The sequence below is a fragment of the Ictalurus furcatus genome, chromosome 21, assembly GCF_023375685.1.
Source record: "Ictalurus furcatus strain D&B chromosome 21, Billie_1.0, whole genome shotgun sequence".
NCBI classification, from domain to species: domain Eukaryota; kingdom Metazoa; phylum Chordata; class Actinopteri; order Siluriformes; family Ictaluridae; genus Ictalurus; species Ictalurus furcatus.
In genome coordinates, this window is record NC_071275.1 from 2,927,655 (window position 1) to 2,955,038 (window position 27,384).

The following is a 27,384-nucleotide window of genomic DNA, read 5'->3' on the forward strand; positions in this document are numbered from 1 at the left end:
GCGATATCACATTCGGGTGCAACTGCAGAAATCCCAGACGGAAAAGGAAACACTTGCGGAGCTACGAAAATGGCTGAAGTGGTCGAACTCCAAAAATTGAAGGTAGCTAATAAATACATTTATGGATCACATTTTAAAGCATATTATTAAAAAATAATTATAATAACGTGAGTGTTAGTTAATTACTTGTAACTTTGCTGTGTCCGAAGTTTCTAGTTTGATTTCAGCAAGGTAACTAACAGCTAACGCTTAATCTCTCTTGCTTGCTAAATAACTAACTGGAGATAATCTGCTGTATATATTTTTTTTTTCATATTTCACAAAGTTCTTTATTACAGTAGCGTTAAGGTTTTTAAAATAAATCCAAAATAGCATATAACTAGAATCACAACGACGGAAAGAATGCAAACGCAAGCGTGCTAGCCGAGTAGCTTAGCTTAGCTTAGCTTAGCTTAGCTTATTTTAGCGTAGCTTAGTTAATTTTCTGTCAAATTGTACACCTGGGATGAGTTTGAAAGTAAACATTAGTCCAAACATAGCAGAGAGAATGGACTATTGTTCTGGTTGTTGGTATTTGTAATTGGTATTTGTCCTAATCAAGAAAGAAATTGCGGAAATATTTAGTTATTCAACGTTGACCTTTTTTGCGCATGCGCGGCATACATCCACATAAACGTACCAACAAAGTTACAAAAATGAGAAGAGGTTCGATGTGAACTGTAATACACAGACGATGTTAGTTTTCAACTCCAACACCAGTGGAAAAACAAAGTCTTTATTGTGTTGCTCTTGCATTGCTTTATATCTTTAGTGGGAAAACAGTCAGTTTTAGCAGTGTGCATTCAGGGCCTGGTCCAGGGCCTCAGAGAAGGGAGAAGGTCCTGAAAGAATCATTATCTGACTTATTTACAGCAGTGTTGAAGGTCCTGAAAGCACCATTGTTTGAATTATTTACAGCAGTGTTGAAGGTCCTGAAAGCACCATTGTTTGACTTATTTACAGCAGTGTTGAAGGTCCTGAAAGCACCATTATCTGACTTATTTACAGCAGTGTTGAAGGTCCTGAAAGCACCATTGTTTGAATTATTTACAGCAGTGTTGAAGGTCCTGAAAGCACCATTGTCTGACTTATTTACAGCAGTGTTGAAGGTCCTGAAAGCACCATTATCTGACTTATTTACAGCAGTGTTGAAGGTCCTGAAAGAATCATTATCTGACTTATTTACAGCAGTGTTGAAGGTCCTGAAAGAATCATTATCTGACTTATTTACAGCAGTGTTGAAGGTCCTGAAAGCACCATTATCTGACTTATTTACAGCAGTGTTGAAGGTCCTGAAAGAATCATTATCTGACTTATTTACAGCAGTGTTGAAGGTCCTGAAAGCACCATTGTTTGAATTATTTACAGCAGTGTTGAAGGTCCTGAAAGCACCATTGTTTGACTTATTTACAGCAGTGTTGAAGGTCCTGAAAGCACCATTATCTGACTTATTTACAGCAGTGTTGAAGGTCCTGAAAGCACCATTATCTGACTTATTTACAGCAGTGTTGAAGGTCCTGAAAGAATCATTATCTGACTTATTTACAGCAGTGTTGAAGGTCCTGAAAGCACCATTATCTGACTTATTTACAGCAGTGTTGAAGGTCCTGAAAGCACCATTATCTGACTTATTTACAGCAGTGTTGAAGGTCCTGAAAGAATCATTATCTGACTTATTTACAGCAGTGTTGAATGTCCTGAAAGAATCATTATCTGAATTATTTACAGCAGTGTTGAAGGTCCTGAAAGCACCATTATCTGACTTATTTACAGCAGTGTTGACGGTCCTGAAAGAATCATTATCTGACTTATTTACAGCAGTGTTGAAGGTCCTGAAAGAATCATTATCTGACTTATTTACAGCAGTGTTGAAGGTCCTGAAAGAATCATTATCTGACTTATTTACAGCAGTGTTGAAGGTCCTGAAAGCACAATTATCTGACTTATTTACAGCAGTGTTGAAGGTCCTGAAAGCACCATTATCTGACTTATTTACAGCAGTGTTGACGGTCCTGAAAGAATCATTATCTGACTTATTTACAGCAGTGTTGTATCTTCAGACATCAAAAAGGAGGCATATGATTCGTAATGTCAAATTAACGAAAAGCAGTACCGTCCATTAGGGTTGTCACGATACCATAAACACACCTTACGATACTATACCAGCTGAAGTGTCAGGATACCACACACTGTGGTGTTAATTCACACGCATCGTCACACGCTGATTATTAGGATAAAACACATGCATAGGTTACTCATACTGATGTTGACATGCTTTTGACAGGTCAGTGAGGGGGGTTGAGTGGGAGGGAATTATTATTTATATGTAATTTTTCATTATTATTATTATTATTATTATGCATGCGTGTGTGTGTGTTATTATTTCAGACATCGGGTATTTATCATATATATTAAATGTTTTATACACATTTTAGAAGTGTTTGAAGGATTTTTACAGGGCACCCCTGCTCTCATCAGACAGCACCCTGGTTGGGAAACCCTGCCCTAGAACAATGAAATACCGGTATACCGTACAACCCTACCGTCTGTATTACATTTAACATGGGGAGACTGCTTTCCTATCTGCGGTGGCATCTTGTTCGTAGCGTACGCATCCAGCACGCTCCCTAAGTTAATCCGTGTGGCACGTCTTCATATCTGACCGCCTGCTCCCATATGTGTCCGAGTAAAACCCTGATCTACTGCAAAAGTTTTTGTTGGGTGGCGCTAACACCTAGTCCTGATGCATATCTCTAGATCAGGTGTGTCCAATCTTATCCGGAAAGGACAGACAGGTTTGGGTGCAGGTTTCATTCCAACCAAGCAGGAGCCATTTCTTTAAGGCTTACGTCCACATCGATCCGGATAAATCTGAAAACACGTCCTTTTTCTCTGCGTTTCGTCCTTCCGTCCTCTGAGACGGCGATTTGTCCCGAGTGGACACATTTGGAAACGCTGTTTTCGTATTGTGGCGTGGCCCGAGGAAACGGCGATATTAAAAAGCAATGACGTATGTTTAGTCGTGTGAGTTGGTGTGCCTGCTGTCCAGTTTGATAGCTTTGCTAAAGATTAATGTCACTTTAAGTAAATAAATGTCAGTTCAAGTAAATAAACGCCTGACGGAAACGACGCAGGCCAGAGCTTCCTGCGTTTTTACGTGTGCGCAGTTTAGGGATGAGATGGGATTTTCAGACGTTAGAGTCCGGACGAGCAATTTCTTGAAAACGCCAGCGTAGATGGAGAGTGTTTTAAAACGAAAATGCAGTTTTTAGATCTGTCCTGATTAAGGTGGGCGTGGCCTAATTCTGAAGAGATTTCTGAACTGGTTCAAGACTAGAACCTAGACACGAAAGGCAGCGACTCAATTATTATTATTATTATTTAGAATAAGAAGAAGTAATTAATAGGCAAGCATGTCTGATATGTTTCTTTACTTTGTGCTTGATGACACAAATATAATTTCCTTGGATCCATGTTGTTGTTCGCAGTTAGCTGAGCTGAAGCAGGAGTGTGCACTCCGGGGGCTGGAAGTTAAGGGCAACAAAGGGGATCTGATTGCACGGCTGCAGGCCTACTTCGACGAACACGGTATGTACTTGTGTGTTGTGGATTTGCCTCTCTTCTGTTATAACTTACAATCCATACTAAAAGAAGTTAATCGTTTTGTATCGTTTATTTTCTGTTTGTTTGCAGTGCAACTCCAGTGCATTACTTTTTAAAAATGTTCAAACACCATGTGGTCGTTTTTATAACTTCGAATGCTTACCAGAAATGAGCGAGTCCTTTAATTAACCGGGGCTGAACTTTATACTGCCCATGAAGTCCGACTTAAAGGGGCGCTGTAATGAAGTTAAAAGCTGATTAATGCCGTCGCTGTGGCCACTTTTAAAAAATGCTCCACACATGTGGAGTGGCTTCATGCAGCTTATATCGTCAAGCTAATAAGATTCATTTGATTGTATGCAAGCGTTTAACATAATTCAGCGGTCCAACACAGACACCTGTTTGCTTACTGAGAGAGATACTGTGCTGCTTGGAAGTTTGTGAATTTAAATTTTAGAATTTTCTATATTTCTACATAAATTTGAGCTAAAACATCATCAGATTTTCACTCAAGACCTAAAAGTAGACATGGAGAACCCAATTAAACAAACAAGACACAAATATTATACTTGGTCATTTATTTATCGAGGAAAATGATCCAGTATTACATTTCTGTGAGAGGCAAAAGTATAAGAACCTCTAGGATTAGCAGTTAATTTGAAGGTGAGATTAGAGTCAGGTGATTTCAATCAATGGGATGACGAGCAAGTGTCCTGTTTTATTTAAAGTACAGGGATCTATCAGTGTCTGATCTTCACAACACGTCCGTGGAAGTGTATCATGGCACAAACAAAGGAGGACCCAAGGAAAAGAGTTCCTGATGATCATCAGGGTGGAAAAGGTCACAAAACCCTTTCTAAAAAGTTTGGACTCCACCAATCTACAGTCAGACAGATTGTGTTCAAATGGAGGAAATTCAAGACCATTATTACCCTCGCAGGAGCGGTCTACCAACAAACATCACTCCAAGAGCAGGAGGTGTAATAGTCCATGAGCTCACAAAGGAACTCAGGGTAACTTCTAAGCAACTAAAGGCCTCTTTCACACTGGTTAATGTTCATGAATCCACCACCAGGAGAACACTGAACAACAACAGTGTGCATGTCAGGGTTGCGAGGAGAAAACCACCGCTCTCCAAAAATTACATTGCTGCCATCTGCGTTTGCTGAAGATCACCTGGACAAGCCAGAAGGCTAGTGGAAAAATGTTTTGGGGATGGATGATGCCAAAATAGAAATGTTTGCTGTAAATGAAATGTTTAGAGAATTAAAACACTGCATTTCAGCATTAGAACTTTATCCCATCTGTGAAACATGGTGGTGGTAGTATCATGACTTGGGCCAGTTTTGCTGCATCTGGGCCATGACAGCTTGCCATCATTGATTGAACAATGAATTCTGAATTATTCCAGCGAATTCTAAAGGAAAATGTCAGGACAGCTGTCCCTGAACTGAATCTCAAGAAAAAGTGTCATGCAGAAAGACAACGCACATAAGTCGTTCTATCAGTGAATGGTTAAAAAAAGAATAAAGTTAATGTTTTGGAATTGCTATGTCAAAGTCCTGGCCATTATCCAACAGAAGGAAGCAGTGCATTTGAATAAACCCACCAACATCCCAGAGTTGAAGCTGTTCTGTACTGAGGAACGGGGTAAAATTCCTGCAAGCCGATGTGCAGGACCGATCAACGGCTACTGGAAACGTTTAGTTAGAGTTATTTCTGCACAAGGGGGTCACACCACATACTGCAAGCAAAGGTTCACATACTTTTGCCAATGTGATATTGGATCATTTTCCTCTAAATAAATGACCAAGTATAATATTTTTGTCTCTTGTGTGTAAATCCGATGATGTTTTAGGTCACATTTCTGCAGATATATAAAAAATTCAAGCGCCACTGTAAATGCGGTTGTAGTTTTCCACTACTGTAGTAAGAAATGGGAATAGAAAATGTAAAGACTTTCAAATTTAAAGAACACATTTTGTTTAAATTAATTTTGTTTAAGGCCAACCTCCTACTTGTTTGTAAATTAGTATTTAAAAAAAACAAACAAAAAAAAACAACCCCAGATATGATCAAAATAAGAGTTATGATTTTAACGTTTTTTCCCCCCTACATCAAATTCACTGGAGTTGTTCTTTAAGTATTTTCTTGCTGTCTGTTGACGTAATCATGTTTTTTTGCAATAAACATTTTTTTTCGAATATAACTCATACATGCTACAGTTTCAGAAGATGATGTCAATGAGGAAGAAGTCTTAGAAGAGTTTACAGAGGTAAGTAATATAGTAGTAATACAGACTCTTAATTGTAAATGATCTTGCAACCCAGGTCATGAGAGCGAAGTCATGTTTGCAGTAAATATCGTCACGCCATGTCACGTCTTCCTTGGAACATACACCTGGATACCCCCTGCCACGACGGCCATCTGCAAGTTCACACCACTTCATCAGTTAGAAGATTATTCTCAATCCTGATCTTGGGCATCTGATCAAATCCGTATCCTCCATTTGCCGAGCAGCTGCATGTTCAGACCTGCGGTTTCAGGATCGTGTGTGGGTTTAAGTTTGCGCCCATAGTGAGATGGATCGTATTGGTAGTCATTTTAATAGGATTTCTTTCACTAAATGAGCGCTTGTTCTTGCTTCTCTGGGATGCTGCCCATATATTATTGACATAAATGTGTTTTAATGTTTGTTCTGTTGTATTTTTCACAAGTACTGATAAGTGACAATTAATTCACAATTTGGTGAAGTTAACATATTTAACATGTAACAATTTAACTATAATGCTTTTCTTTACCATAGGGCTATTAGATTTTTCACTTGTATATACAGTGCCGTCCACTAATATTGGCACCCTTGGTAAATATGAGTCAAGAAGGCTGTGAAAAATTGTGAAAAAAGTCAGGGGACTGGGATGGCCATGGCAGGACCTTGATTTTGTGTTCAGTAAACCTTTTCTTTTTTGTTGACTTTGATGTATGTTTTGGATCATTGTCCTGCCCATTTTAACCACGGCCCATTTTAAGCTTTCTGGCACAGGCAGTCAGGGTTTCATTTAATATCTGTTGATATTTGATAGCGTCCATGATGCCATGTACCCAAAACATTAAAGATCCACCACCATATTTAACTCTGGGCATGAGGTACTTTTCCATATGGCTACCTCTCTGTGTACCAAAACCACCTCTGGTGTTTATCGCCAAAAAGCTCTATTTTGGTTTCATCTGACCATAGAACCTGATCCCATTTGAAGTTCCAGTAGTGTCTGGCAAACTGAAGACGCTCGAGTTTGTGTTGAGATTGTGGATGAGAGTAGAGGCTTTTTTCTTGAAACCCTTCCAAACAACTTGTGGTGATGTAGGAGACTTTGGATTGTAGTTTTGGAGACTTTCTGACCCCAAGACACTAATAACTTCTGCAGTTCTCCAGCTGTGATCCTTGGAGATTTTTTGGCCACTCGAACCGTCCTCTTCACAGTGCGTTGATACGATATAGACACGAGTCCTCTTCCAGGTTGATCCATAACATTTCTTAATTATTGCCCTGATGGTGGAAATGGGTATTTTCAATGCTTGTGCTATTTTCTTAGAGACACTTCCCATTTTGTGAAGCTCAACAACCTTTTGCCGCACATCACAGCTATATTCCTTGGTCTTACCCATTGCTATGAATGACTATGTGAATTTGGCCTACATGTTAACTCATAATTATACCCCTGTGAAACAGGAAGTCATGGTTGAACAATTTCCTGTTCCTAGTCACCCAGGTGTACTAAAAAATTTAGAATGTCACTGGGAGTATACTTGTGGAATATAGCCAATATTTGTGGGAGAATATATATAATATATAAATTTCCTATTCAGTTGCATATGTCATGGTGCAAAAAGGAAAAAAAAAATATTCCCCCAACCATATTAATATTTTAATTGCATTATAGTTAGTGTGTGCATTCCTGCTGAGCGTACCCATTACAATAGCCATTTCGATGTGCACCGAGCCTGTCCGTACATGTTATTTTGAACACGCACTGTGTGTGAAATGGCCAGTCAGACCTGGTGGAGCATAATATACAATCATACACAGTTACTTGCAAGGGCCTTCCTGTCTAAATTGCTATAATTATTTGAAAATACAAAATTAAAATGTAGCAGTATTTTTATATATAGACTAAATCCTACATATTGCTTTATATACTATTATTCACTTCTTTGTAAATAGTATATTTATTTTTTTAAAAATACAGATAGTAGTCTAACTACCTGGTCAGCTCGTTTAAAGCCGAATCTATCCAATGATCATTATCTTTCTGTTGTCGTGCAGTTCTAATAGGATTTAAGTATATATTGGGGTCGTTAAATCTTGGAGTTCATTTTTTTTTTAAACTTTGTGATAGCAAAGCTTAATTAGATCCTTAATTAGTCCTTGAGTAAAGCTTGCTAAGTAAGAACGAAATCTCTTCTAGGAGGCAGCAGCACCTGAGCCAGAAGTTCAAGAAGAGCCCGCTGCACCTGACACGTATGTATGCTTCAAAGATACTATCTAATGCAGAATTAAAGAAAACCGGAACAAAAACCTCTTCATTTATTATGGGGTCATGCAGAGATTAATTCTTGAGCAAATAACGTTTCATGGTAAGACCGTATCCTGGGATTGTCCCATTACTGGCGTGTTTTACAGAAAGTACAGGGTTGTAACTACGCTTACTCGGACAGTTTATTTGTTTCTACTGCACGTTGTCAAAGAGAGCATTCGTTTGACACAAGCACATCCTTCTCAGTCGGAGAAAACAGTGAGGATTTGAAAAACTCATTTCTGCCACGGTGGTAAACTACAAAAGTTGTCGATTTTAAGTAGTATGGTTTGGCGTTGAGTGTCAAACAGCGGAAACGACGACCCGGCTGGAGTTGCTCTTTAAACTAGCCAGATGACACACCTAGCTAATATAATAAACTAAATTGGCTAATGGTCCTTTTATTTATGCTTTTATTTATCTATGCACTAGACAATACTGATACAAGTACAAGCTGATGTCAGTGACTCTTCGAACCTTTAAATACTTTGTTTACTTTTAGTCCTAGACCTACACAGTTGTTTCATATGTTGCATTAACTGATTGTTTTTTTTTTGTTTGTTTTTTTTATTTCTTTATGCAGGGAGGAGTCGAAAAAAGTTGTTAAAATCACCCTTTCTGAATCGGTTGATGAGGTATTTTTCCTTTAACCACACCGTGCAAACATTTCACACACTACATCAGCAGGATATTCTGCCAAGCTTCTAAAATCCTGGCGTACCTGTAATAGCCTCGTTTGAGCTAGACGTACAAGGGGCTACTAATGAAACTAATTTGCAAATAGTGCAGAGTCATAATTGTGGAAAAAGAAAGTATTAATAAAGCTGTCTGGATAAGTGGCTTTATTTTTCATCCTTATCCAAGTATTAAAACTGTATGAAGACGACACGACTGTATAATATGTATGTTTTTTTTTTTTTTTAATGTAATTCTATTAATCAGATGCGTCAGACCACCTTCCTTTGGCCCTTGAAGGAACATCTTGTAGGAACTCCTTTGAAACATTTCAGTTTTTAAAAGATTGAATCTATCATTTTAAAGTCATCATAAATCTGGGTTTCTTATAGACAGTTAGTTACAGTTACATTTATATAGCGCTTTTCTAGGCACTCGAAGCGCTTTACATTGTATGGCGCTTACACTGTATGGCGCTTTACCTGAACTACCTGTCTTTAGTTCAGGTAAAGCAGACATGATGAAAGTATAGAATTTTTGGACTTTGCTGTCTTACAATTTCAGAGATTGCTGAAAAGAGCCGAACGCTTTAATCTTCCTCCAACCTCCGAGAGCAAGAAGGCTGCACGTGCTGCAAGGTGAGGAGATTAAACTACAAACATGAATGCAGAATCTGTAACAACTAGTGATCAGTGTCAGTTTTGTGGCATTTTAAAGACTTTTGATTGTTTTAAAAAATATATTCATTTTTTTTTTTACATTCGTACAACAAAAGTATCCGGTCGATCACGACCAGCGACTCATCCCTGCAGGAGCTCTGTCACATTTAGCTGGATTTCTTTCACGTTCTAATAAACTTTCATAATGTTTATGATGATGTAAATGTAATATTTTTAAAGTTGTTTGGATTACGACTGAGACGGTCGGGTTTAAGCTCTTTAACATTCATGACCGCGTGATGATGATGATGATAGTTTTGTAAGAAGTTCTATTAAAGTAGATTACATGTACTTTTGTTTTCTGACAGGTTTGGACTGCCAGCAACATCAGCGCTCTCCGAAGGTGAGTTCCAGACTGGTGAACACCTTTAGGATTGAAAAAGAAAATGGAAAGAGACTTTCGTGCTTTGATTGTTGCTGTTCTGTTTTACAGGAGCCTCTGCTGTTTCTAAACCGAATGTGAGTATGAAGTTAGAAATACATACGTGTGGGATTTCAACATCTGGGTATTGTCTGTGTGCGTCGTTTAGTGAGGCATGACGCAGGATCTGTAATAAATACCACCGTCTTGCATCAGTCGTTGTGTGTCTCCTATAGTCTCAAGTTTACCTTCCCTTATGTGCATTAACGCCCTGCGTTTCGCTACTCCCTTGCCGTTCTTGTGCAGATGCTCGTCTGTATGTAAAATTTCTGCCCAAGGTCATATCACCTAACTCTGTGAATCAGTCTGTCCGTGTAGCCGTCAGCATTCCTTGCTGTGCCCTACAGTGTTATTTGGACCAGATGGTAGCAGTCTGATGCTCAGATCAACTGTATTTGATATAGGATTAAGATACGGGGTCTAGCCCACTGTTTTCTGGATGTCATTGCCTAACTATAGATGGGTTGGACTCCCATGCCACTTTACAAAGAGCGCCTCCACGTCATGGACTCCATTTAGATGTGTGCCGCTCCAAGCTAATACCTGGGCTTTGGGATGTACTTTCTTCAGAAGTCTCTGACGTGTACATGTTCTCTATGTGTTCCATACCATACTGCAGGTGTGTCATAGAAGACTAGTTACATATGTTACTCTGGTTCTGTAAACCCCAGATAACCGCCCGGATTCCTTGTCGTTCGGGATAATTGTATGAATGAGGTATCGATGTCTAACAGCAGTATTTATAGCAGATACTGCATCATGCATCGCTACATGACTTGCTCTCGCCACACCGATACCACAAACGGTGTGGTTTTCAGGCAGTACAAATGCTCACTGGTTTTCTGGCTCAGAGTATCACATAGCTAAAATTATCACAGCAGAGATTGAGTGTGAAATTATTTTGAGGTTTAATTCTTCACTCTGCAATATATGCCAAATCCAGAACGAGAATTCATGAATTGTTTTTTCGAAATAGTTAGACTTTGCTTCAGCCCGGGAGAGGCTAATAACAGTATCAGATATCGGTACTATTTATTGTTATGGAAATATTAAGAGGAAAGACAGTATATGTCCTGTATAGAACGCACAATTCTGGTGTGAGCTACATATTGTAAAAATAATCCCCGGTAAACAGCCATGACATTCAATGTAAATATTCCAAAAAAGTTTTTTATGCTATCCTTCATGTGCTGGTCATGGTTAGTTCTACAGCTTGTGCATATGACAAACAAGCCACCTTAGCTTGGGCAACAAATATACAGCCCTGGGCCACACATCACTTGAGACAATGGTTTGGATTATTACTATTATTACTAATAACTTATAGCATATTTACAACCCTTAGTTAGGAGGCTAATCAAACCTGATGAGTTGCTTGAGAAGTTGTTGTTTTTCAGTTTCTCGAAATGCATTCTTAGCTGGCTTCAGCACAGTCTGGCTTTTAATTGTATATTTTCCCAATAATAATTTGCATCCTGTATGGTCCTCAGGTCGAGGTCTTGAAGAAAAGAGCAGAGCGATTTGGCATGAACGTCTCCTCCGTGTCTAAGAAGGTAGGTCATAGTTTATGGGTGGAAAGGTGTGATGTGGAGAAAACATGAAACATGCCAGACTCCTACATGATGCGCACACATCACTGACTTTTATTGTTCAGGGGATAAGTATAGAGTTGAGTTCTGGTTCTCCTTTCAGTACATTGTTATTAGGACCTGATGGCTCAGTATTGGTCGAAATTATGCCAAAACAATCAATAATATTTAATACAATCTTTAAATGATTTATAGTCATATTTAAACGATCATTCATTAATGCCATTTTAAACAGCCATACATACTGTAGAGCACCAGGGGGCGCTGATGCCTTGCTTTGTTGATTCATGTCCTTAACTAGCCATAAGGTTAAGCTGAGGGTGCAGTTTTCCTAGACCTCCACTCAGTAAGCAGTTGTAAGAGGATAGACATCAGACCAGCGGAAATAAGCACGCAACAGACTTTTGTTGCAAAAACAGACACTTATGTGAAGCACTGTGGCCCTCACTGCTGCTTACGATGAAGAGATATAAGGTTTGTGTGGTTGTCTGACCAGACCTTGGCTTTAAACTCTGCTTAGCAATTTGCACCATTTATGGTTAAGCATTTCCACATAATGTTCAGAACAATCCTCAAAGCACTTTTGAAAAGAATCATTTAATCTGACTCTGCTCAGTCCATCCAGCAGGTAGATACAGTGGAGCGGTATACACTTAGTAAATGTGCCTGAACTTAAAGTTAAAGTTAAATAGAACTACTGCCGTTTCATATTTTCCCACACGTATACCCAGTTATAAGTATTTCTGCAAAAAGGTGTTGGATCTGAATTTGTGTAATGGTGGTGAATGAACTATTCGTACACGCCTACGTTTCCTACATATTGACAAGTAATACTAACCTGCTTAACAAAGCCATGTTTGTTTGTTTTTTTCTTTGTTTTTTTTTTTCCGTTCTCAAAATTATACCCAAAAATTGTTAGCTAAATAAAATGACTGAGTTTGCTCTTTTCATACTTGCTTATGAGCAAGCAAAACCTAAAGCTTTCCTTTGTGTATACACAGGCAGGTAGTGGTAAAAGCAAGACGGTGCTTGCAGATTGCGTGCTCCATGATTGTTGCCTCCCACTTGTCTTTTATTTTCAGGTTAATAGGGTGGTGCAGGTTTTATGCAATTTTAGTCCTATATTGAAGAAGAGCTTTATATTAGTTTATTTATTTATTTATTTATGTATTTAAGTCCAGTGGTGCTTGTGATCATGTTACCCAATGGTCCTGAATCATCAATGCATTGGTCTGTCAGATTTTTTATTTTTTATTTTTTTTTTTTTTTTTTAAGGGTTGATTTTAGATTGTTAGCCTCGACAGGTTTTTTAGATTGCTGTTTTGTTAATCCATTAATTTACATCGAGATGTGATCTGCCTACGTGGCTTGATGGGTTCAGATGACTGTTTGCTGTCCTAGCTAGCAAAGTATTTTCATGGGCTGACCAGAAATTAGTGAATGAGCTGACTACTACCAAAAACCTCACGAAGAACTAGCTTTTATTGTGCCATCCGTAACTGATTCTTAAAAGCCTCTTAAATGCTGTCCGAGTGGCTCGTGTTAGCCAGGTGGCGGGTGTTACTGTTGAAGATTGTAATGACGTGCCTGAAGCGAGCCAAGGCAAGAAGCGTTAAACTTGTTGCGCTTTCTTGCTTATTTCTTTCTTTTATAATCACGTGGTCAGCCAGGTCAGATGTGTTGATCCTAACATAACTAACTGTAGAAATGTAATGAGTGTAAATTTCATTGTTAAAGTGTAGCTCTGTGTCAGAGTTTTAGGTTTTACAGGATGAGGATGAGTATCTTTTTTTTGGGGGGTGGGCACTGATTTATTTTGAAGATGGGGTGTGAGATCTGAGGCAGAGGGGTTGTGGGGATCGAGGGTGAGCGAGTTGATGAATGTGAAAACGTTGGCATTTTGATAGAGGTAATTTTCTCGTGACAGCGCCAGGCTCTCCCATGAATCAAAATGCATCACGAGTGTGCGCGAGATGGAGGGCCGCCCATTGTGGGTCTTGACACCCGTGTGAGCGAACAGAGCTGCACAGGGTCAAGTGTGACACATCATTATAACAATGTTGATTTAGTGGGGCCACAGCGCAACACACCTCCTCCCAGGGGGGATGGACAGGCAGCCTAGTGGACAAGAGATGGGGCCCACTCTTCTTCACCGTCAACGCAATCATTCGACAGATTGCAAATCGCTCTCTACACCCCCCTCACCTTAAGAAAGAAAAAAAGAATTCTTAGGAAAGCTGGTTGAGAGAAAGCTGAATAAAAGATTTCTAAATACTGATTGTTTTTGAGAGACATACCATGCATTTTTAAGTAGTATGGAAATGGTTGGGTTGCTGAATGTCCACCCCCACCCCGCCAAATATAACTCTCAACCACCCCCCCTCTTGTCAGAATGTCCATGGCCTCTAACCTCATTTCACCTGTGATGTCAAGATAAGCTTTGACAATCTGCCATTGTACAGGTTCAGATGGATCTGCTCTGTGGTGGAAACAGTCAATCCACTGCCAATATTGTTATGTTTCTGTAGGTCTAGATATCGATTTCAGAGACACGTAGTTTCATAAAGAATCTGATTATTAACAAAATGCTATAGAGATCAGTTTTTATTTTTGTTTCTCTATACAGCAGCCAGTGGTGTATATATCTAAAATGTAAACTATGAAGCTCAACAGTTAACCTGTAGGTTGCAAGGAACCCCAAACCCCCCCCCCCCCCCCCCCCACCTGACCTGTATTTGGATGAGTATCACCTTTTGATGCTTGCGTTATGCTGCGTTCGACTAATCTCAGAAGTGTGACGTCAGAGATTGCAATTATGTCATTTTGGACCTCTGTGCATGCAAGCTTCAAAGTGGGAGGTGGGGGGGGGACATGGATGCTTCCATGTTCATCTTTTGTTAGCAACAAGCTGGCTAGCTAGCTAACGTTGATGAGTGTAATATTTTCCTTCTAAAAACGACGAAGTGTGTAGTCAGTGTTGTAGGTTTAACAAGCGAATGTGCGTATACGTTGACTGACTGATCTAAAGCAAATATTTGTGTGTATTACATTAAGATGTCCTGCTTTGTGTGCTGCTGATGCTGTGTGCAGCTTGGTATTCAGGAGATCATCCTGAGTTCCCAAGCAGGTAATCCGACTTCCTGGTCTGAGGTCAGGAATTATGAGTTGTCCTCTAGTTGAATACAGCACTATACCCAGCTACTGTGCCTCTATTGGATAGTAGTTCTTGCTTGCCACTGTGCCACTGACAGTTGAGAATCAAGACTGTGGAAAAATGGAGATGAATATCCACTAAAAGATTTGCTTTCAAGATGAGGATAAAATAAGAAACTGTACCACTGGTTTTTCTTTATTTATGTTGATATGAACAACATCTTGAATGTCCTGTTGGTGGACTGAAGGCCAGTTTAACTAGGCCTGTCCATTCCTTTTTTATTATTATTAAATTTTGCAATTAATTAATTTGTGTATGGTGTGTGTGTGTATATGTATATATGCATGAATGAGATTTCAGGTGTTTTTGGGACATTCCTTCAACTACAGGGGGAAAAAAAAGCCTCTGGTTGGATTTTTCCTGTAAAGATGTACTACACAGATTTATAATCAACCTTGTTGATTTTAATCGCTATTCTTATTTTGCACCAAAGTTCTATAGAAGTCAGGGTTAGGCTTGGATAAATGATTTTCTATGTATAATGATATGCATTCAGCCACTTTTTCTCCTGTGCCTTCGAACCTGAGCCCCATAAGATGCATTATCAGCTGACAGAATAGCCTCTTGTCCTGCAGTAATTATGCACAGACACGCACACTTTCACACACCATATGCCCTGCTTTTTGCACAATGAAAGTCATGACGTCACATCATTACAAGACCGGCCAATTAAACTGTGGGGGATGAATCATTCTGATGGCATTAAAGTAAACAAAAGCCCCCAAAATGAACATTTCATACTGTTGTTTTGCACAGCAATGTAGAATTGACCCATCCATTTGTAGGCTCATCACATCACATCAAATTTGGCCTTTTTTTTTTTTTTGTAGTGAGTATTCCTGCAACCGAACAGATATTGCACAGAGCAGAGTGCATTTAACATGCAGGAAAACGTCATCAACTCGAGTTGCAAGCCTCAGTGGGTTTTTTACTCATTGGTATGAATAAACGCTTTCAATCGAAAACTTCTTCACTGTTTCAATCACTAATTCAATCTGTTCTAGAAAGGCTTTGTGAATAGACAGAGCCAAGGCCTTGGACAACATGGAGAGGCCCTGCGTTCGGCCCAATATTGTTTGGGAATGCAAAAAGAAAACATGATGAGAGAAAAGAAAGACTGGGGGTGGGGGTGGGAGGAGGGGGGGGGGGCTCTACAAAATGAACTTGATGATCTCAGGAGATGGAAATGAGATTGGCTGCACTGTATGAACGCTGGGAGAGATGAGGCCACACTGTGCCCGCTGCTTTGGCTTCGACAACTATGGAGACCCACAGAGCTATTCAGCCAAATCCTGGCTTAAAGAAACGCTGCCCGTTTCAGAAGTCATGCTATAAAGTAACTTGTTTCCAAAAAGCTGTGGCAGAGCATTTCCGTTGAGAAAAAGGCCTTCTCCCCTTCCCTTTCGATTTTAGTTATGCTAGTCATAAAATCTAACTATAAGAATACGAGATGATGTATCATGTATTTATGATGTACTTTGTTTTGTTTTTAAATGTCTCATCGTGGGGTTTCTGTATTTCTGTGATGAATATCTCGAAACGCATTTCAGTCCAATTGATGAAAGAAGAGTTACAGGAGGCAGCAGTGCGATCTGATTTTGAGCCTGTATTCACGTTAAAGTGTAATTCAGTATTTGGAAACGGTTCAGTTTTGATTGAAAGCAGTCACTGTGCTCAGCAGGCACCGAGGCCACATATCTCGTGTAACACGAGTGTGAACAATAACAGTTCAAATATGCAAATTTGGCATGCATTCTGTCTTTCTCCGATAAATACAAATCAGTTTAAACATCTGCCCTCAAACTGATTGCCCATTTGATTAATTAGTAAGTCGAGGTTAATTTGATGACCTTTTAGCGTCTTTATTTGTTGTTTCATCTGGTAGTTTTTGTTTCAGCTGCTAATCATTAAATGCATACCTAAGGTTGCATGTAACCTGTGACCTCCTCTCCTCCCCTCCCCATAGTTTTCCAGTTAGGCCCTTACCCACGAGTAATTCCTCAGCCATTTTATATTTGAACAATTTACCAAAATGGCAACATTTATTATTTGCGCTAATATGAAACGACAATGTATAATTATCTCAGTGTACATCAGTGTCGTTGTGAGATATGAGAGTATAAAATAGTTCTGAAGCACATTCGTTCATTGACCGGTAAAGTGACAACTTTTGTACGCACTCACCTGCCACTAATACTGGGTCTGACCCCAATCCCCCCCCCCCCTTTCTCTCATAACTCTTTGCACGAATTCCATTCGAGATTCATTTTGACATGACTGCATCACACTTTATGTCCAAAGATATGTGGATATCTGACCACATTCCCCAAACTGTTGCCACAAAGTTGGGAACACGCAATCGTATAGAATATCTTTATATGCTGCAGCATTAAGATTTCCTTTCACTGGAACGAAGAGAGCCAAACCTGTTCCAGCATGACAGTTCCCTCGTGTTCAGAGTGAGCTCCATAAAGACATGGTTTACCAAGTTTGGTGTAAAAGAACCCAAGTGGCCTGCACAGAGCCCTGACCTCAACCCCACTGGGATGAATTAGAATACCAACTTCATGCCAGGCCTTCTTGCCAGTCCTCATGCTCTGCATCAGTGCACAGCCATGGTCCAAAATCTAGCTGAAAGTCCTCTACCTATCCTGGAACATAGGAGGCTCCATATTAACGCCCATTGTTTTGGAATGGGATGAGTGATACTCGGGTGTCCACATACTTTTGACCATGGTGTGGTTGCTGCGGATTTGTCAGATGAATGATCTGTTCGACCACGTAACAAAGGTGCTCTATTGGATTCAGATCTGTTGACTAGGAAAGCCATTAAAGTACACTGAACAAATTGTCATGTTCAGTCTTAGACTAGTGCATTGTTACATGGCACATTATCATGCTGCTTGGGTCCATGGATTCATGCTGCTTGACACCAAATTCTGACCCTACTATCTGAATGTCGCAGCAGAAATCAAGCTTCGTCATACCAGGCAACATTTTTATTTTTTTTTTAATCTATCTGGTTTTGGGGAGCCCACTATAGCCAGAGATTCCTGTTCTTAGCTGACAGGAGTGGAGCCCGACGTGGTCTTCTGCTGTAGCCCACCTATCTCAGCGTTCAACGTGTCGTGCAGTCCGAGATGCTTTTCTGTTCACAGCGGTTGTAAAGAGTGGTTGCTTGTGTTACCATACTCTTCCTGTCAGTCCGAGTCAGTCTCGCCATTCTCCTCTGACTCCTTTCATCAATAAGGCATTTCCATTTCCTGCTGATCCGATGCTCCATGGAAGTTTTTTTGTTTGTCGGGCCATTCTGTGTAAGTTCTCAGGCTGCTGCATGTGAAAAATCCCAAGAGAAGTTTCCGAAATATTCAAGCCAGCCTGTCTGGCATCAACAACCGGTCACCTTAATGTTAACGGATTGCTCAAAGTATAAACATTTCCACCGCTGCATTCTCTTACAAGACAGAAGAGCCTGAAAACCTCACTGGAAAAATAGAAGCTAGTGCTGGACACGTTTACTTGGATTCATATGAGCGTGCAGGCAGTTCTGTGCCTTTTTTTGTTTTTTTCCTGTGGAAACACCTTAGCAAGCAGTGTATTATTCAATATAGAATAATCAACAAGCCAGGTGGTGGAAGGAGGTGAACAGAGTGAGACAACTGAACAAACTTGAACAAGTGTTAGTACTCAGGGTCATATTTAAAATAAATAAATAATAATTTATATATGTGTGTGTGTGTGTTGAATGCTGTGCATTGATAAAGCATCAGTTGCTCTTGTTTGTGCAGGTTGAAGAGGATGAAAAGCTGAAGAAGAGGAAGGAGAGATTTGGAATTGTCACAAGTGCAGCCTCAGTTGGAGCTGATGATTCAGAGGTACAACGCCTGAGCCCTCACTCCTTTAGAATAAGAAGCTAGAATAGTTGTTTTATATCTAAAATTTGCAGTAAGCCGAGTTTATTCGACTATTGTTATTTTAAGTTTGGGTTTCATGTCACATATTTGTTGGGTTTTTTTTTTTCTTCTCTTAGGCGAAGAAGCGAAAACGAGCGGAGCGGTTTGGAAATGTGTGACTGACTAAGCGACTTTTTTTTTTTTTTTTTTTTTAAACTTTTTGTATTTTTTTTTTTTTTTTTAAATCTTTCTGCTATTGGAACATGATGTACTTTAGTCACTCCTTGTGTTGCTATTAAGTTCTGTACAATAAACATCTGCCAAATTTCTGTAGATTTCCCTTTTTGTTTCTAATATGCAGGACAATTAAAATGATTTGCACAACAGGTTGATGGGGAAAAAAAAACAAAACCCAGGAAGATTCCTGTTATATGTGCACACACTTTTCCCTGGTGGACGTTAACATTTTAATAACACCTGCTGAATGGTTCACATTAAACCGCTTTTAGGCACTTCCCACTGACCGGATATTCATCTGTCGGTAACCGATCCTCGGTTCGTCTCGGATCGTCTGTATTTCGGTTTTGGATAGCCTTGTGAACATTTCGTTTTGGATTGAAATGTTCCTGATCATACCGAGGTATGCAGAACACAAAAATGGAAAGCTACTGTTTTTTCCCTAATGTAGGTTAATAGTGAAGGCAAGTGGAAATCCATTCAATCTTTTCAAATAGTTTTGTCCTTCTGTTCTGCATCCATTAAAACGCAAACGTCCACCTACTGGCAGTGATTGCAAACATTGTGTCAGTTTATAGGCCAAAGGTGGGAGGCCTCGCTTCATTTGCATCCATAAGAGGCTCATTTGTTCTTTTAAATCCCCTAAATTAGGTTGATGAGAGGCCCTGCTATCAGGTGACGCTAATTGGGTCATGCTGCACTCCATACGTGAAGCAAACAAAGCACGTCCACGGCTGGACTCGGTCATCGGCCTTCTGCTTCCACTTTGCATAGTTAGCCTGGAGAATTAACCCTTTGGTAGTAGGTTAATAAATCTCTTGTTATTGCAAAATCGATGTCATTTGTTTTATCTGGAGCTAAAATGTACATTTTATGTCCTTGTCTGAGTCGATTTCTATGCAGCTTTTTTTTTTCTTTCCCCAGATGTCTACGGTAATTGGCTGGACCGCAGTACCAATCTCGTCTCTACCAGGGACCACTGCTGGAGATGGCTTCTGTTTGCTTTCTCTGTGACAGCGTGATGTCATTCAGTACTACTGATCCTCTGCTCATGGACATTCCATTAGTAAAGGCACATAACACTCTGTTAGGCTAAATAAATGATTTATTGTAGAAAAAGACCAAACGAACAAAAACAAAGAAACCAATTATTCATTTGCACAAAATTCAACCTACAAATTTATAATTCATTCATCTACACAGCATCGGGGAAAAAAAAAAAAAAAAAGTGGATGAGACAGCAAAAAAAAAGACACTTCAAAGCGGAGAACCTGTTCAGCTCGCATCGCTTTCTCTGCTGAAATGCTGAAAGCTTTATGTACACTGTGAGGACATCCTTGCTCGTTTAATTATGCATAAAGGGTCCACAGTTTTCCAGTCCTTTTCATCCACAGATTTAGCTTCGTGTCCAGTCCTTCGTGTCCTTGCATGCATTGATGCCTCCACATGCTTCATCTGCTATGCAGGAAGTGCCCATACTTCATGTGATGTAAAGGTAAGATCTGTATTTCAGTCCATTCGTTTACTGTCGTCACACTGACCACGTGATAGCAGTGCCCTGTTAACTTCATTCTGAATTCATGAAATCTTCAAAGTTTTAATGGGGAGAGAGTTTAAGTTTTGTACCTGTATTGAAAACACAATTATAATAGGAACAGTTCGGCCAAAAATGAAATGTCTTGCTTTTACATATTTAACCTAGTCGATCAGCATGTTGAGTGTCTGAAGTTTGTTCCTTTAGTTTTGCACTGGAGGCTAATTTAGCTAGCAAGTAAGTGTATCGAATGTGTCTTAAGTAATTACACACTTGCCTCAAAAGATATTAGTTGACATTTGTACCTAAACATCGCCGGAAACTTCTGAAATACAAATATCGCCAAGAGCGCAGAGTGACCATCGTCCTGCTTCGATACGGACACAACCTCGGTTTTAAGTCCCGACAGCCTTTATTGTTTACAGACAGCATATCGGTGTCATCGACCGAATAAGCAAGACCGTCTGAGATACTTGGATTTGAGTTAGGAAATGCTAAGCCAGCAGCTATAAGCTTACCTGACGTGTCCGCTCTCATTAGCCTCTTTGTCCATAACCAAGTAAGCAAAATTGAAGCGCCACACACGTCTTGGCGTATTGGTTACATTTGGGTTAAGGAGAGCATTGTGTACATTTACATTTTTGGCCAAAGTGCAATACTATTCACACAAGCAGAGAAATATAAAACACTGGTACAGATGAAACCTAAAATGGCAGGAGTTAAGTATACTTGGAGAAACATCTAATCATCTGTGTTTTGAACATAAATTCCCATAATGATCCAACATCACAATGCACATACTCCAACCAGAATATACCAATACTATCCATCAATGAAATATTGCACTATTATTAGGCAAAATTCATGTATTTAACTTGCGTACGGTAATACTGTAGTGGTATTTATGATGACAGCAAATGAGAGCTTTAATAGCAGGATCTTTACATACATTTCAGTAAAGGTAATTAACATGAACTAATAACCCAACCAATAACTTCCCAATGCGGTACACTGTAGGTAAATTAACTACCATGCACTTCATTCTGCGCATTTCTCTTAATATTCTTAACAATGAGTGTATACTGCCACCTGCTGCCACCTACCACACAACATTGCATTTATATGTAACTTCCATTTCACATCTACGAAGTAAACATCCTCTAGAGGTTCCTGCACCTACTAGCGTTTTATTAATTGGACGGTCACTTTGAACCGAAGCGACCTGCAGCCAGGCAGAGTCCAGTCCGAGCACAGAGCTGAGCAAAGTTGGCTTAAGGGTTTTTCCACGCTGTTGGTCAATGGGATTTGAATTCTTGGAAAACTTTCCAGACTCACAACCACTGAACTTCAGCATAATGATTATCTCCCTGTTCTAATTCTTAAAAACCAAAATGAAATACATCCAAAGTATAGACACTGATGTCGACACTGCGTGTGATCAGGACAAAAAGCGTAAGATGCTCATAGAGAGAGAGAGAGATTCTGGATTCCGTCACAAATACAGTCCAGTGATGCTCTCCAAACAGGATAAATGTTCATTTGTTCAGTAATGTTCATTCTGTGGGAAGGAAATGATGCCAGGTCTCCGCTTTAGAAGATGGGTGGGGGGCAGGGGGGGGATAACATCAAGAAAGAGTTAAGATGGAGAAAAAATATGATGGACAGTCGCTGTATATCCACTCCATAAACTCATACTTTTTTTCTTTTTTTTTTTCTTTTTTTTTTTTTTCTCAACTGTTACAGTCCATGTACAAGCTCTTGTGCTTGAAAAGGTATAATACAAATACAGACATGACTTCTCTTGCCATTCCCATAGTGCAAAATTTATAGTTGGTAAGGTAGAGTGCCCAGAAAGGTTCTTTTGTACCCCTTTTTAAAAAAAAAAAAAAAAAAAAAAAAAAAAATTATATACATATATTATTTATATATAACATCAGAAGGCGTCTCCTTTATCCAACAGCATAGTGCTTTCGTTTTCCAACAGAGAGATATTCTTCTTTGCTTAGACATCTAGTGAGGATGAGACTTCTTAATTTATTTATTTATTTATTTTTTTCCCTTTTAAGCACTTAAGTTCATCATACCATTAAGGATTAGTAAGGAGAAATAATGGAGTGATATGTCATGAAACAACCGAAAAATCAATAAACGATATTTTTCTTGAAATGTACAGTTTGCTACATGCTGAATCTTAATTAAGCGTAACCCAGCAACTGTGAGTATGACGGGGACGGCCTAGTGCATCTGATCACGTGCTGATAATGATATGCTGCGCTAAATATCACATACAATATCAGTATATAGGACACTTCCTCAGCACATGCCTACATCTGATGTATGAAAATACTTTTAAGTAAGCTTCATCTAAAGGCCCTGTAACTCAAATTGGACAAATTTATACTAAGTCTTTTGTTTACATAAAGTATTTTTAAAAAACACCCATAATATGAATGGAAAAGTATATAATACAGTAGTTTTTTTTTTGTTTTTTTTTGTTTTTTTTAAAGCATTATTGAAAAATATGGATCCCCTTGCAATCTAATATTTTGGACTAGTTGTGGTTGACCAGTTTCTGGAGCTGATGCTCTAAAGGTCAGGCTTTGTGTGTGTAAGTCAGTGCTGTGGTCGTAATTCGATTGCCTAGTCAAACCCCTTTTCCTGTCCTCATTGAAAAGTCTTGAAAAACCCCTTTCTCTTCTGGTTTCTTTTTGTCTTTTACAAGATGATGAGTAAAAAGGAGATCAAAGTGGCCATGAAAGGGCGCCTGGATTCTTGGGAATGTCGCACTGGGGTGCTAGCTGCATTTGCAGTGCGTGGTGGGGGGTCTGCTTTCGCATGTTTACCTACTGTAGGTCTCTTTTGGCATATTTTTGCTTCTCTAATATACTATGCTTTTTGGATGAAATAAAGTATAGATGGGGGGGGAGGGGATACGGTTTCGAATTTTGGACAAATGTCATGTTTATATAATCGGTTCCCACCATAAGTATTGGGACAATGAAGTCAATAGTTTTCAGCTTCTTTGGATTAAAGATATGGCGAAGTACAGTTTATATTTTACTTTCTATAAGGTGATATGGGTTTTCTTCATTTTGAAAATGAGGATTTTTCTCTTCCTATTCAACTCCGCCTGTATAATTAGGTTGCCTAGGTAGGCAACATTTTCATGGCAGGATTTGTGCCCTCGAGGAAGAAAATCTGTCCCAGAAGCAGCATAAGGACACCTGTCTTTTTTTTTGTTTTGTTTTGTTTTGTTTAGGACAAACTGGAAAGAACATTCTAAGTATCATTCTGTGCAAGGGCAATTCTGTCCGTTTGTTTAACATTTGAAGTACCAATACAGTCAAACCAAGTAAGTTAATTGCCTGTTTTGTATCTAACATTTGCAGGTAAACATATAATGATTTTTTTCATAGGTAACTTTTTAAATAAGTAACATGTCATTTTTAAACCTTTAAAAAGGTTAGGCAGCTATCATGATATTACAGTTTGATATGAGCACATGCTTAAACTATGGTTTTAATCTGATTCGTTTAGATGTGTTGATTAAACTCGTACACCAGAGCTGCGAATATTCTTGGTTCTAGCAGGTAACAGCAAGAAACAGCATTGACTTCACTGTCGCAGTATTTACAGAGGGCATTGCATGATCCCTACTCGGTATTGTGTTTTCGCCCTTTCAGTAAGACAGAATGAACAGGCTTAAAAACTGGCTTATTCACTTTGGAGCCAATTTAAAAATATCTATTTTACAACTATTAAACAGTTAAAATCAAACACGTCAAATCAAAACCAGGAGCAACAAACACATAAAAAAAAAAAAACTAACACAGAAAAGGAATAAATAAATGTCTCGCTCTTCTCTCACCAGCCGGTCTTCAAACTGCCAAATTGTTCACAGAAATCTCTGCCCTTCGGCGTCGGGTTTTTACCACTTTTACCATGAATTATTCTGTTATTAGCTGACTAAAGAAACAAGCTAAATTTGGCCTCCTTGATCTTTGTGTCACTCTTCCAGGACGTAAGAGGAAAGCAAAACAGGAGACACTTGAACAGTCATGAACAGACCAAATGAGCCAGCTTTCGTGTCTAAGAGCAGCCGCAGCGATCCACCACCATGCCGGGAATCTTTCCGTGGATGATCTGTTGCTTGTCGTTAAAATAGAGCATATTTATGGGTGACATTTTGGTGGGCGTACAGCAAGGGCCGGCCGAGCCTCGAGGATTAGCGTGCTGCACCAAATGGGTGTGTGGGTACTTCTGCATGAACATGTACTCACACTGGCCTGAACAGTAGTTGGCCTTGTAGCGCTTAGGAGCGATGATCCAATCCCATCCGAATGCCTCAAAGTCCACTGTGAGTGGGTAGCGGCAGCAGCGAGATTCAGTTGAGTGCTCGTCGCAGTCCAGGCCAAGATTACGACGCGAACGCTTTGTCGTCTCGAGAACCTTCACCTCCAGGAACGGCTGCTGGAAATCAGGGGGAGGGAAGTGAGAGGGGAAAAATGAAGGAAGAGAGAGGTGAAACAGTGAGACAGAAAATTGTTGAAATTTGAGTGTTTGTCTAAGAACACTTACTCCCAGGAACATCTGACAGGGCTCCTGTTTGACTTTAACTCCTGCTATACGAAATTATACGGATCAACCTAAAAGAGCTAGTAAGGTGTGGCCAGGAGCTATATACTAGTCAATAACCCTCTAGAAATAGTCACCGGATGCAGCTAGAAGTTGTTGCTAAATATTAGATTCTATATGTAATTAACAGTCCAATTTGACGGCATCAAGGAATCAAGAGGCAGGTGAAAACATGGATCAGGTGGACCACAATAGCTACAATCAAGTGGCTAGATGCTATAAAAAATATACCATTGCCAATGTTTTTCAGCAAGTGCTTGGTTATCACAAGAACCCTCACTTCCATTAACAGCTGAAGAGATCAGATGCCAACTGTGTAAGAATTTGACCAATCCAGGAAAATTGTTTTGGTAAACCCACTCTCTAGTTTTATCCATTGCTGACTTCTTGTGTGGGTTGGTTTCTGTAAATTCTGGTGTGTCAGTAGTTGTCAGACCTTGATAAACTGAGAACTTCAGGCTATATGTGACCTTGGCTTCCTGTTTTTGTCCTAACCTTGACCTGTATGCACCAAGTGATTCTCAAGAGATGTCTTCACAATTTCATTGTTCTCAATAAAGCAATGATCTCATCTTGAGGCCAAGCAGCTGGACACATGCATGCGTTCAGCAAGAAGGGGAACAAACCACGAGGCCACTGAGGTCAAATCCTGTCAGCTTGCACTCTGCTTTCTTTGCTGGGTAAAAGAGAAAGGAGAGGTCCAGGGGGAGTTTCATTCTTTCTCTGCTTTTTATGTTGTTTTTGTAGTCTTGCTAAAGAGTCTCTGATCTTTTTTTCCTCCTCACTTTTAAAAACAGCTTGCTTTCCAAAGATTTGGGTTGTTACTTACTTCTGGAGAAGTAGACTTGCCCTTTCAAGGACCAACAATGGGCATACTTGCCAAGGTTCCTGTTTTACCCAGTGTTTCTCTTTTTTATTTTAACTCCTGCCAAGCTCTATGACTTTTCATTTTAGCAAGCTTATGAATAACAAATTTAAAAAAAGTTCTCTAACAACATAAAAAAAAAATACATCAATGATACCACTGATCAGCAGGTCTAAGGGTCCTTACCAGCCCTTCTTCTCCAGGCCTTAGTGAGGTCACAGCCAAGTCGTTGCCACTTTCATCAAATGCATTTATGTCAATGCCCCAATTTGTGTGTGGCTGCTTGAACCAGTTCTGCAAGACATGTTTAAAGTCAATGCTCTGCCAGTAGCCTGATCGTGAGTTGAGCTCGATCTTGAGGGAGCGGATGCGGATGTGGCGGCTGCCCTGATCAGTTACAGGTTTAAGACGCAGGATCTGCAGGTAAACAGTAGAGGTTTGTTGCAGTGGCCGCAGATAAACCCAGAGCTGGGCCTTCAGCACTTTAGTGAACATCAACTTGGGACTGAACTTGAAGAAACAGCAGTTTGGTTTTCCATCCACCTGGACTATTGGCTCCGCTGTGTAAAGAGAAAAACACCAGGGCATTTCAATAAGAGTTTAGTGAACAGTTTCTTCTAGCTTCATGACCAGCTTCAAACCAGAAATGTGAGCAGCTTATGTCAATAATATTGTCAGATGTATTGTAATACAGCCAGTTGCTTATGGTTTGGTCTCTGATGTTACTGACTTAAGTCTCTTCAGCACCTTGGACAGTGGCTTTTGAATGACGTGCTTCTCAGTTTTGGACAGTGGCTTTCAAATTAAATACTCCCAGACCAGACATTTCTGTTTCTCTAAAGAATCTCCCACCGTCATCACTAAACATTGCCAAGAGTGGATGATTTTCACTTAAAAGAGGTCTTTTGTCTGCAGATGACCAACCACAGACATTTACCTGTGTCCCTTTGGTAAATATGCAAGGGTACCTCCAGTGTCTCCACTTGCCAGTGCCTTGAGCTAAACTCAAAATATGGTATGTTGTGAACTTTGTTAAAACCACTTTATTAGGAACACTATACTACCATACCCCCCCAAACAGTCTCAATTCACTGTGGCATGGTTTCCACAAGGTGTTAAAAACATAACACCTTGACATAACTGCATCAAATAATTGCTGCAGATATGTCAGCTGTGGGGGGCAGAGTGACTTAGTGGTTAGCATGTTTGCCTCGCACCTCCAGGGTTAGGGGTTTGATTCCTTCATCCACCCTGTGTGCGCAGAGTTTGCATGTTATCCCTGTGCTCTGGGGGTTTCCTCCCTCAGTCCAAAGACATGCTTCGTAGGCTGATTGGCATTTCATTTAGCGAATGGGTGTGTGATTGTGCCCTGCGATGGGTTGGCAC

At 39.7% G+C, this 27,384-nt stretch overlaps 2 protein-coding genes across 2 annotated transcripts; one reads left to right on the forward strand and one right to left on the reverse strand.

Annotated features, from left to right (window-relative positions):
- Nucleotides 1-19,056, forward strand: sarnp (SAP domain containing ribonucleoprotein). The gene is made up of 11 exons (XM_053652822.1): nt 1-102; nt 3,528-3,627; nt 5,868-5,917; nt 8,109-8,161; nt 8,800-8,851; nt 9,456-9,529; nt 9,919-9,953; nt 10,044-10,069; nt 11,522-11,584; nt 18,623-18,709; nt 18,865-19,056. The coding sequence occupies exons 1-11, from the start codon at nt 70-72 to the stop codon at nt 18,904-18,906; spliced, it is 615 nt and encodes a 204-aa protein (XP_053508797.1). The 5' UTR covers nt 1-69; the 3' UTR covers nt 18,907-19,056.
- A 3,600-nt stretch (nt 19,057-22,656) lies between these two features.
- Nucleotides 22,657-26,733, reverse strand: gdf11 (growth differentiation factor 11). The gene is made up of 2 exons (XM_053652823.1): nt 26,185-26,733; nt 22,657-24,968 (listed from the first exon to the last, which is right to left on the reverse strand). The coding sequence occupies exons 1-2, from the start codon at nt 26,584-26,586 to the stop codon at nt 24,588-24,590; spliced, it is 783 nt and encodes a 260-aa protein (XP_053508798.1). The 5' UTR covers nt 26,587-26,733; the 3' UTR covers nt 22,657-24,587.
- Between the last annotated feature and the right edge of the window lie 651 nt (nt 26,734-27,384).